The 12,929-nt window shown below is 31.1% G+C and overlaps 1 protein-coding gene across 1 annotated transcript in view; it reads left to right on the forward strand.

The window, feature by feature from the left end:
• The window catches only part of nAChRalpha4 (nicotinic acetylcholine receptor alpha4), a gene marked incomplete at its 3' end in the record, with an annotated part of 298,565 nt that extends 289,407 nt beyond the window's left edge, over nucleotides 1-9,158 (forward strand). Inside the window, exon 6 of the mRNA XM_088234837.1 lies at nucleotides 9,012-9,158. Within this exon, the coding sequence (XP_088090963.1) occupies nucleotides 9,012-9,158 (147 nt within the window). The remainder of the gene's footprint in view (nucleotides 1-9,011) is intronic.
• Nucleotides 9,159-12,929: the final 3,771 nt, after the last annotated feature.

Here is a 12,929-nt window from a genome sequence, read left to right on the forward strand (position 1 = left end):
GTTCTTTAGTTGCCTTTAGATATAGAAAGTCATATACTAACTTCAATATTTTATTTTGCTGTCATTGTAGTCTATTTATGTATGTTATTTTGATTTCCTGTTCTCCATAGTAGTTCTCCACACAAAACATTTTGTTTTTACATAGGCATCATACATTAGAATAGAATTCACAAAAATTTATAATTTGTTTAAATAGAATTGTAGCATTTTTTTATGATTCAAATGATTCGTTTGACGAGCCCGTTGAAAATTGTTTACGCTTTCTGAGTGAAAAATGTAATAATGGTCCTGCGTAATCCTGTAGGAGCCCTCGTGTATTTCTAATTTAGCAGAAGAATGGATGGCTCTCATATTCTCGGCTCAAAAAAGCATCGTTACTCAAGCAAATCCAGGATTAGGTAGATATCCTACTCCGCTAGTGTTGCAGCCCTATCTCCGCCGCCATAATACCAGCATTAGAGCATGCCTAATAAAGAATTATCCACGGCATTCTTCTCTTGCCTTTCGTTTAGAACAGTGTTTTTTAACCTTTTAGAATACGCGACCCCTTTACGCCTTTTTAGCGCGTTTTGCGTACTAAGAGCTTGTCCAAAGAGGGCGAATCCGCCGCGATTCTCTCGCGCGTATTTTGTATTCGCGCGATGCTTGTGAACGCGATGTAGTGGCGCCTAGTATCTCGCTAACGCGCGAACGAATTCGCGCGAAACGTTTCGAGCCGAATTCGCCCCTTCTGGACAAGCTCTAAATACGCGATAGCAAAGCGTTCTCTATGCGCGCTATACCGGTCAGAATACCAGCCCAGGTCCTCGATTATGATGGAAAGATAAAAACGTCATACCTTCACCTTGACGGTATAGTTGAAGATAAATTCACTCTAGCGATTACAAATATATACTACCGACCCCCCACCTTCAAGTTTTAGTTAGGTACATCGATATAAAACAAGGGAGGCGTACGTCACGGTACACATATCTACGCTCTAAAATGACATAGCTTCAATATTACGTCATATTTGAAGATAAAATTCTTTCGACCGACTATAAAGACATACTATCGATACCCCCACAATCAAGTTTTGATGAAAGTACGTCGGTTTATACCGACGGGTCTAGAACTCCTCGATACGTTTATCTACCCATTAAAAGTGAATAAAAATTTGTTCTACCGAGCAATTTTTTCTTTAATTACGATTTATTTAAATTTCTAATCCTTTTGAGGTAGGCACTTTTTAAAAAAAAGTCTAATAATAATATGAGAGAGAAATAAGTAAATGTTGATGTCGAATTATATTCCGACATAACTGTCAGATTAGGAGAAACGAGTGGCTAAAATAATCTGGTTAGGTTCTGTCCAATAGTTAAAATGTAATCACTGTAAAAAATAAATTAAGTTATTATATTTTTTCCATATGTTTTACTATATTTCTTAGAGAAACATCGAGAGCCGGTTTTGTAATCGCTACGTACTACCTCAGTAGATAAATACAGACGATCGTTAAGCATATCGTTTTGGCAAAGGTTAAAAGTCATGCAAAAATCATGTTCAAGCGAACATTTGTTTGCTTGAATTGGGATTTATTAGAGTTTATAATCGCTTTGTAGTGGGCACTTTCTATCAAAGAAGCCTATTTAAAATATAAATGAGAACTATTTTAAATGTTAATGACGCAAGGAACGCGGACTAATTTTTGCGGTCATTCATTGGCTTATTTCGATCATATGATGTTGATATACCAAGTAGGTAGAACATACCGAGGTAAGATACAGATAGTACAGAAGTTAAGTATACCGTCTTGATATATCCAGATGAAGATGGCGTTCATAATCGAGGCACAGGAGTGCTATTCTGAATCTTCTCTACCCCCTAGAAAGTGATTAATTTGTTTTTTGCATGCGTTTACAGTTTTTTTATATCTGGCCTCATTGACGATTAAACGTCAAATAAATAAAAACACGTGAAATAAAACATGATTGTCATTTAGAACATTATTTCGACCTTAACACTTTGAGTACCGGCCGAATACACATAAAATTTACCCTGTGCCCGGCCCATTTTTGTGAAATTTTATGCTTTGTGAAGGGTTTCTTAAAGTGTCATAATTATGAAAACTCTGGGTTAAATCAATTGAAACTGCTCATATTTATTTGAAACAATTTAATAAGTCATTTTTGTATGATAGTTTTCCAACATTAGCCTTTATGGAGAGCCACATTGCAATGTTCACACATATAGACGATCTCATTCATTTTTTGTGCCTTGTATCCCGGAGCCGTGTAAACACGTGATTATAATAACCACGCGTGATGTCACGGTCCCGTGTTTTCACGTGGTTTACCAGCAGCAAAAAAGAACTAATAAAAGTCACTAAATGTCAATAAAATGCACATTTTTAGACAGCTGGTAAACCACGTGAAAACACTGGACCGGAACACAACGCGTGGTTATATAATCACGTGTTTACACGGCTCCGGGATACAAAGTGTTAAGCATTACCCAAAATGCTTGGTTATTTATTTATTTAACTTTTTGTACATAATGTTATTTGTACATTGGCGGGCTTATTGCCAAATGGCAATTTCTTCCAACCAACCAATAAAATATAAGTTTTATTTTTATAATTCAAGTTACAGAACATATTCAATAGAAAAAAAAAAGATTAAAAAGTTAAAAATATATAAAAATTGAAATAAACGTATTTGTTTATAAATTACCTTAAATCAAAACTATTACTCAATGGGAAAAAAGAAAAAAGAGGAAAGAGGAAAAAGGAAAGGAGGAGAGATTAAGGAAGAGAAAGGACATGTTTCTTCAGACGTGATTTAAACAGAGATAATGTAGTAACATCTTTGATGGTTTATGGGAGATGATTCCACAGTCGAGCCGCATGGACACTATATGAGTTAGAGAAGAAAGAGGAATTGTGTATGGGTATTAAGAGAGTGCCTTGAGAATGAGAAGGAAGAGGTAAACCATGAACTGATAAGCGTTGAAATTTTTCACGCAGGTATATAGGAGCGTTAGGACTATGAAGTACATTGAACAGAAGTGAGAGGGAGTGATAGTCTCTCCGCTGTCTAATTTTGAGCCATTTCAGTTGCCTACTATAATCAGAAATGTGGTCATATTTCCTAAGACCAAAAATGTACCTTATGCATGTATTCTGAAGTCGTTCAAGTTTATCGAGTTGCTCACAGCTTAAATCAGTCATGGAAACATCAGCGTCATCTAGAGTGGGTAGCAGTAATGCTTGTACAAGAATGCATTTAGTACTAATGGGTAAGAATTTTTGCAACCTTCTAAGTGAGTGTAGACTGAAAAATATTTTGCGGCTTAATTCATTAGTATGAGCTCGCCAGCAGAGATGTTCATCCATTTGTACTCCCTTAGTTAAGTTGAATTGACCAAACCGTATTCGTTTTTATCCGTTTTTTCAAGCAGTGTTATACATCATTTGACGTTCTATCATCAGTGTGGCCATTATATGAAGCAAAATGTCGTCGCATTCAAAAAATAAATATCACAAAATTAACAACTCTCCATTGGCTAGAGAAGATTCAGAATATCACCCTAAGACCTTAATTTGGCTATGCTACTCGTATATCAGCGACGTATTTTTATTTTCTTCCTACTGAGACCATATTAATATTAATCGAGAAATCAAGCGCAAGGTAGGAGCGGTAGCACGATCTGTGAAATTCTAATAGGATGTTTAAAATGTAATTAAAGTTGCATAAGATTGCCGCTTTCCAGATAATGAAAAAATACGAGTATCCATAGCTGGCAAGTGAAGCTTCAAAATTATTATTGTCCTTCACGACATCCTAATTTTGTAAACCAAAATTTTTTTAAGTGGAAATAAAAACAAAAAGGCGAAAGAGACTCCAATCAGAAAATAATTCAGAATGTTTTGAGTGTGTCCAAATATTAGAAAACAGTGATTGATTTCCTCCCTAAGTAGTTATTTTGATCTAAATTTGTTAATTAAACTAACTGGTGTAAGAAGAGGTATAAAAACTGGAAAATTGTTTCAAGGCGTTGCCTAGAGGGTGAATTGTTTCAGCCGTATGAACCTCGCCTACGTGTTAAATGTTTCAGCTTTTTTACTTCACGAAAGTCAAAAGATGGAAGAGTTGTGAAAATGTAGATTTTTAACGATAGGTAGAACGATGAATGTTGAATGAACCAGCCAACGACAGGTAGTAAGCCCTGTAAATACCTAGACTTCCATATTCCCTTCTCAAAATGTTTTCCATCTATTTTGCAATTTTATTTTCTATTTTATAAATTGTTTACGCCCATGAGGCTTTTACATGCATAAAAATTATATAAAATACGTGTATATATAAAACACATTATTTAAAAAATACAATATAAATAAATAAAACATAGGGCCGTGTTTAGAAATACGGTTTGTTTATTAAAATATAAAGAAGCTCTAAAAGAGAGAAAAAATCGCATAAGATATTCAAAACAAAATTAGGTCAACAAATAAAATACAAAAATATGAATGAAATACAGTTTTAAGGTTTAAAGCAACTGGGTAAATAATATTGTATTATAATGTAAACAGAATATCAATTTTATTTGACACGGAACGTTTAAATTGATTTTTTAAATTTACAAGACTCACGTTAAAGACATCGATGTTATTAGCATATTGGTTCGCATGTAAGCTGCCGATGAATTCGCGCTGTAATAGGTCGATGAGGGACCGCAGTAGAATATTACAATATTACATACAAATTTAGAAAACAATTCAATTATTTGCGTCTCAAAAATAGAACCATGATTCGACCAATTGTTTAAAATAAACTGGCATGCCCTTCTAACTGAATTTTTTGTTTTTTAAATGTAGTGTGGAAACTAAAATTCTTGCTAATTACTTTTGTCTTGCTTGTGCCAGCAACCCCCAAGCAAGGTTTTTCAACCCACAGTTTGAAAAATACTGGTTTAGGGGAAGGGCGCCTAGAAACATTTTGAGAAGCAAAATAGTGTAGGATCAAATCCGAATTGAGCTATTCTCTTATCAGTCTTTCACGATGACATTTTAAAGAACAGAAAAGAAGTCTGGCGGTTTTTTTTCTAAAAAAACTCGAAACGTTTTTCTTTAACACCGCCACAAAAAGCTGTATGTGTCCATCTTGTCTCTTGTGAAACGTTTTAACCTTAACTTGGTTAATATTATTTTATTCCCGTAAAGGATTCTTACTTGTAGTTTATTTTTCATTTTTATTTGTTCTTTATCAAGATGTGGTAGGCGCACGAAAGTTAAGAAAATGATTCAACTTCTAGAATGTTACACAGTGTGGTTTAAGTGGCCACTTTACACACTGTGTAACATTCACCATTCTGCCTATATTTGAACATCTATATTCCTTCAATTCTTTCATCTGTTGATGTTTGTGAAGTTAAAGAACTGAAACCTTTATTTATGCGGGTGAGATTCATCTAATTGAATTATTTCACCTACATACTAGGCAACGCCTGAAAATATTATTTTGTTACACAGTGTGTAAAGTGGCCACTTAAACCAGCCAATGACAGGTCATAAGCCTTGTAAATGCCTAGACTTCAATATTCCCTTCTCAAAAATGCTTTCCCTCTCTGTTGAATGAATTTAGATGTGAATGACTCCCTGGGAAGGAAATCCACCCAGTCTGCAAGCATTTGGACATACTCAAACATTACGTATAAGTTATTAATTGAAAATACTTGGTACACACAAAAAAAAAAATATATTAATAAATTTCATAAAAGGTAAATGTTTTTTTTATTCCATCCAGATCAACTTTAATACATCTAGTAAATGTTATCACTGTAAATCTCTAAAATAGAGACTAACTCTTGTGCTTGGAGAGTGACTTACACTGTTGTAGTTGTTTATTTATAAGAGTTTATATAATTTTGAATATACGAGTATATGAGAAAAAAAAACGTAGAATATATTAAGAAAAAAACATAAAATTCATACTAATTTACATTTAATGCAGTTTTTACACGTGTTCAAAAAATTTTTTTAGATTTACTTTAAATATATTTATTGATATATTAATTTTAATTGTTTTTAGTTCATTGGGTAGATTATTAAAATATTTTACACCTTTGAAAACAAAGCTATTTTGACCATGACTTGTGTGGAATTTAGGAATTTTAATATTATTTTGGTACCTGAGTGACTTATTCATCTCAAATTCTTTTATTTTTTCCTCTTTATAAATTTGTATAATGGAATTTATTTTATAAAGAGTGTCTACTGTATGAACCTTAAATATGTTAAATAGAATTTTCGTATTGAATGTTGAGGGTTTTTTTAAAATTATTTTTTGTACTATTTTAAGAGTTTTTAATATATTGGCATATGCAACACCCCATCCTACAATACCATATTGTAACAAATAACAAATAAGTGTAGGTACTAAGATAATATTTAGTTTTATGTAAATTATTCTTTCACTGTATAATATTTACCAGTCTGAAGATGCCTATTAGGGGTGAAAGCGCTAATTGATCAAACAAGTATGTGGAAGTGTACCAAGTATTTTTAATTAGTAACTTTATGTAAAAATAAGTTATTTCATCGGTGTAAACATATTAAAATAAAATGTAAAGTGTATATATGTAAAGAATATTAGGCTGTTTATATTATAAATAGTAAATATACGTAAGTTAATATAAGTGTACATATAAAAGAACAGTTTGAATATTATAAATTAAGATAGTAAGTGTACAATAGTAATACACAATGTTAGAATAAGTATATGTGTAAATATTCTGTTTTAAATATTATTATTATTAATTATATTTTAAATTATTTTAATTTTTTTGTTTTTTTACAATATACATAAGAGGTAAAACAGAGTATTCCGAAAATAAGCAGAATTACATAGCAATGAAATACATATTAGAAGTAAAAATTGTAAACAAAAATCCCACAAAAGCATGGCCCGTTCGTGGGTAGACAAGAAAATGTTAATAATTTTTTACTCCTATAATAAATAATGGACAGTTTTTATATTTTTGTGAAACATATTAGACAATGTTTACTATGGAACTAAATAAAATAAAGAAAATAAAAATAAATAGTAAAAATACATTGAACGTTCCACTGTGGGGGACAAATTGAAAAAATGAGTTACGTAAACTGTCGTAATAATTTATTTTAGGTAGTAGAAAACACACAAAAGGGCGATTGAAATACTTAACACGCGCCATCCTTGCCATTAAAGCATATTAATATACTTTATACACTTTCTCTCGTAAGCCCTCTTCACTTTTAGTTAGTTTTAAAATACCCGGCAACTCCAAGTAAAGAAACGTGCCTTGTGATTAAAAAAGTCCCAGGGGGTTTGAGAGGAAATAGAATTTTCACATCAACTCCATGGGAAGGCCGATAGCTGACTGAAACTAGAAAGTCAAAATAAGAAACTTTATCTTAATATTTTTTTTTATTTTGAGAGTTATTAAGAGTTATTACCTAAAACGATTGTACGGCGTTTCTTCGTCATTTTGATTCCCCGATAATACGCCGCGTTGTTTTCGATATAAAATTTATCTGTATTAAACTACAAAGTAGATACTAATCTCCTTAATAAAACACAAATAATGCGGGATCGAGAACACTCAGACATTGAGACATATTTAAAATGCCTTTGTTTTCAAGTGATGCGACATACCACATATCTATGGCCCGCGTGTATCTCGAACACAATATATTCTGCCGAAATAACGAAATTGTCATTTTTCATGATACTCTCCAAACTTTTGCAAATAATCTTTTAGTTGTAAATCTTAGTTTAAAAGTACTCACGTGCAACTTATTTTTCATTGTATTGTATTCTGTATAAGATATTTAAAAAATATTGAAAAATCAAAAATAAATGAAATTAATTTTATCTATTTTGTGTGATTCTATTATTAAACATACATGTATATATGCATGTGAAATTGTATGGACGAATACCTTCAAATCGAATGTTTTCTAGTACGTATCTTTGTTGAATAAATTAATTTTAAAAATTGAAAGCAATGACCATTAGTAAAACAATAAAGTATAAAGGCATTGAAATCCAAACTAGATATCATATTAGTATAAAGGCACTTACCAACAGTATTTTAAATTTTTACCAGTTTTAAGAAATACTCGTATCCTAGTCAGAACTATCACTAAATCAGGATGTAAATACTAAAATATTTCCTAAAACTAGCTTTTTTGACAACAAAATAAATGCTTTGAATAACATAATATCATATACTAATTTAATTGACCTATGCATATACAATATACCTAAATATATATCAACATTGTAGTCCCGCCCTCTACCACAACTTGATTTATATTTTTTTATTGAACTTTTTGTGCATTCATATTTGTACATTGGCGGACTTATTGCCAAATGGCATTTTTTTTACAACCAACCAACAAAAGGTATTATCTATCGAATTATAATTTGAAAATGTAATCGACGAAAAAAATCAACAAAAGAAGAATTAGGAATTTGTTGTTATAGATGAATTAATTTACATACTTGTCATTGATTAGAAAAAATAAGTAAATTTTCTAACAGTAAATTAAATAGAACTCGTTAACAATAACCAGGGCCCTTAAAATTGTTTTTTTGGTAAATAAATCATGTGAATGCAAATATTTATTTTATAATTATTATTTGTTCTTGTTTCACCATCAGCATTTTTTTCTTAAATTCTTACCTCAGGGCAGTCATCGAGTCAAAAGCACTCGTCCAGGATTCTAGTTCTATTTCACCAGTACTGAAACTGAATTACCTTATACGTAACTTAAAGAACTGTTTTCTTCATCCGCCTGGACACATACTACTCAAATAATAAATTATTTACTATACACTCTAAAATCAATAAAAATTTCGTTCTTTTAGGCCGGATTTGATATTTTCAACCTATTTTGTTATGAACAGAAGCGTGGAGGGTAAGCCAACAGGAATCCCAAGTTTAACCCCAATAACCCCTCGAACTAACACTCTGTTCTCCTATTTCAGTATATGCGTGACAGTGGTAGTGCTAAACGTGCACTTCCGGTCCCCACAGACACACCGAATGGCGCCCTGGGTCAAAAGGGTCTTCATTCACATCCTCCCCAGACTCCTTTTTATGAAGAGGCCGCAGTATAAATTTGACACAACGAGGTAAGAGAAACTGAATATTTTTACAACCCTACATTTTGTCATTTTTTTACATATTTTACTACAGTTTTTCGTTTCAACTTTTTATGTAAATATACTTTAATATAAATTAGTGTAGAAATCGCAAAAATATTTTTTAACCACGTCTCAAAAAGTGAGTTTCTAAATGTATTAAGTGCATATTATTTTATCAAACTGGGAATAATAAATATTTTTTTTTATTAATATTTATTAAATACTAAATAAAACAAAAGTAAAAAGTTCTAAGCAGTTATTTGGTTTTTCTATTTAGTTTTTCTATTTGGTTTTTCTACTTGGTTTTTCTTATTTTTTATTTTCTCTATCTTTCCTCGCCTTTGTTGTATACATCATGATTTGGTCTGACCACGTTTTGTATATCCGAATTATGTTTCCAACAATCATGTGTTCATTGTACTATACGACATTTCTTAGGCATCCAGATGTACTATACGATATTTCTTAGGCATCCAGATGTTTACTAACTGAGATGAATATGTTCTAATCATCACTATGGCAGCATCATCTGCATGGCATGTGATGTTAATAACCTTATCTCCCTTAGTAGATTTACTACTTTTCTTTTATTCTTAAAAACCTTTTTTTTAAATATATTTACTCTGTTTGTGTCAGAAAAGGTTTTTGGCGTATATGTTGTTGTGCTATATTAAGTTATAAAGGTGCTAAACTTGCTTTGTTTCTTTGTTGTTCTCAATGTGTGTTATTTCCTTAATGTGAATATTATTAATGTCCCGAATTTAGTTGTTGTCCTGGAATGTAATTCAACGTATTATATTTGTAAAATACTTCGTGTTATATGATTTACACATGAAAAAAAAAAATAATGAAAGAAAAATAGTATTTGAAAATATGCTTTATGTAAATCCAATGAAATAGGCAGTCGTCAGATTATTTGCTTTAATTTTTTTCTTATTAACTTTTCTGTGACTGTTGTGTAACTAACACGAGTCTACTTAGGATACAAGACTTAATGTATCTCTCCTATTTATTTAAAAATGATGAAGTTGTATTATTTGTAATTTTCAAATGGAGATTTGGAAAGCAAAATTTGTAAAACTATGCTGGATCATTACAAAAAATATTGACCATACTATGCGAAGAATAATTATACAAATGAAGTAATGCCAATACCACGATAAATCTGTTTTAATGTAAAAGAAATAACGCGAGAATAGTACTCATGACAAGGCATAGACATAGACGCTGTTCTGTGGTCCGTGTTTGTGTGAAAAAGACAAAAACAATTTGAGAAATTCGTTCAATCAGACGGTTACTGGCAGTAAGCGAAAGTGCACGCTAGTTATATCACCGGCATATTTATGATTGAAATATATTTTTCTAAAACAGGCCTTAATTATTTATTTTTTTTAAATTATGGACATCAAATTATTAAAAAATATGTCTAAATATTTTTTTTTTCAAACGCCTGAACTTCAGAATATTCTTTTTTTGCTTGAGGTAACACGATGCTACATCACTGCGTGTCTAGGAATTTTGTAGCACAGACTTTTAAGAGTTAAAAAATAGCCGCATAATCAGCCTTTTTCCGTAGGATAGCCTGTTCTTTAAACTGCCAAATATAATAATAATTTTTAGTATTTGAAGCAATAACTTTGTGGTTATGAATTATTATTAAAATATAAATTGAACAATTGTGATTTTAACCATTTACAATAAATAATTAAAAACAAACTCGATTTGCTTTAATTTTAATGATGATATTTTAAATTACAAAATGTACCTACATACATACATTTACTAGTAAACCTTTTTTTATTTCTTTCTATCTTTTATTTTTCCATCAATAATGTTTTCCGGCAGATACGAGTATTTCTTGAAACTCCATATATATCCATATTCAATGATTTTAATAAATATGTAAATTAAACTTTACGGTTCAGTTGTATAATTTTGTTAATTAACGAGCGCTTTTGGTCATTACTCTTAGTCCCTTTACTTCGATCTTTCCTTCTTTTATTTTATTTTAATTTACCCTTATCGAATATAATATTTTTTAAATAAAACATCAACAAAATTTATTAGTTCAGTTTTGCTATTTTAACATATTGTAACAGAGATGGAGAATATTTAAAAAAAGGTAATATGGAAGTCTGTAAACACCTTGACTACCTTATTTCTTTATATAAAAGGTTCTCTACCTCCAGTTGTAAAATGTTAATCTTAAGGGGTGAAATCCAAATCTTGTCCCTAATCATTTGGACTGTAGTGGAATCTGTTTCGCGTGGTTACGATAATTGTATTAAATTATTATTTTACCAATATTTTAATGCAAGGTGGCGTAAATATAAAATCAAAGATTTCAACTTACATATTTTGTCTGGAGTGTTTATTAAAACTAAACGACTTACAAACAAATAAAATACAATGAATAAACACCGAACAACAACTGTTTGAACCTTGCCGCGGAAATTGGAATAGTTTACGTTAAATATTATAAATACGAAACAATATCGTTTTAAAGACAACCGGAATCGATGGTGGTCGGAGGGTGTCTGTTTTGAGTTTTCCGTTATTAGCGCCGTGTTGCGTCTCTGTGTTGGCAGGCTTGTCACTTGGAGTTTGATGTGTCCAGTGTTACAAGCGCCCTTAGGACAAATTCAAAATATCGTTGATTTTACTATTTTATTTACTGTTTAACAAGCGCAACCTTATAGTTATAGATACCTACATAAGCGAATGCAATTTAACGGTATTAATATTTTTTTCGTGCTACGTCAAATAAATTTTCTTAAAGGTTAAAAATATGCATATTTAGAATTACCCGAAAACAAGACGTTTCGCGCACAGCGGGACAAACGGCACGTATGACGTTCTGGCGCCAAAGTTGTAAGCAATCTTTATTAGAAGTGCAGCAGTCGGCGGTCATAACGCGTGACGTCAAACTGGCGTGATGCCAACTGCGAGCGGTTTCACATGTGCTCATTTTTAAACCTAAAAATTATAAATTAAAACTTGTTTTGTATACATTAATAAGTTTTATCATTAAAATCGTAAAAATCCGCTCTAAGTATATTGTATTTTCCACGTTATTCCCGTTATTTGTGAAAAAACTCTATTAAGAAGTTTAAAATGCATCAAAACAACAAGTTGTAATTTTTGTTTAAAACCGGCCATTATTAAAACTTTTCACATTATTTCAGATATCCTTTTAATCTAATTAATTGCGCAAACAAGTGGATATTGCACTGCAGCTGAAATAGTTGGCATTCCATTCCAACCCTCTACTGAATCGCATTCTGCGAACACATGTACATTGGAATGCATTCTTGACGAGAGAATTAGCACTAAACTGAGTTCCTATTTGATTTACTTATCAGACTTCTGAAACCCTGGTACCATCAATAAATTTTACTATAATAATTGCATTAGGCACTAAAAGGGAAAAAAACTTCGAAGTATTTTTATTTGCCTAAAATTTGTTTAATAATTAGGAATATTTTCGTATTTTTTATTTCCTTTTTTAATTACTATGAAACAAAAAGTATCTTCTAATCTTTTACATAAAATTTTCTTTTCTCTTTCTTATATTACTCAAAAATATTATTCCTGTAAATTTATTATGGGAGCAAAAATTCATACATTTCTTGTATATCCACGAACAGGCCATGCTTTCGTGGAATTTTTTTGTTTACTATTTTTACTGTTAATATGTATTGTTTTGTAATTATCATTTTTTAATACTCTGTTTTATCTCTTATGTTTATTGTGAAAACA

This window comes from Micrasema longulum, unplaced genomic scaffold (genome assembly GCF_059751315.1).
Source record: "Micrasema longulum isolate JH-2025_06_02 unplaced genomic scaffold, ASM5975131v1 h1tg001293l, whole genome shotgun sequence".
In the NCBI taxonomy this organism is placed as follows: Eukaryota; Metazoa; Arthropoda; class Insecta; order Trichoptera; family Brachycentridae; genus Micrasema; species Micrasema longulum.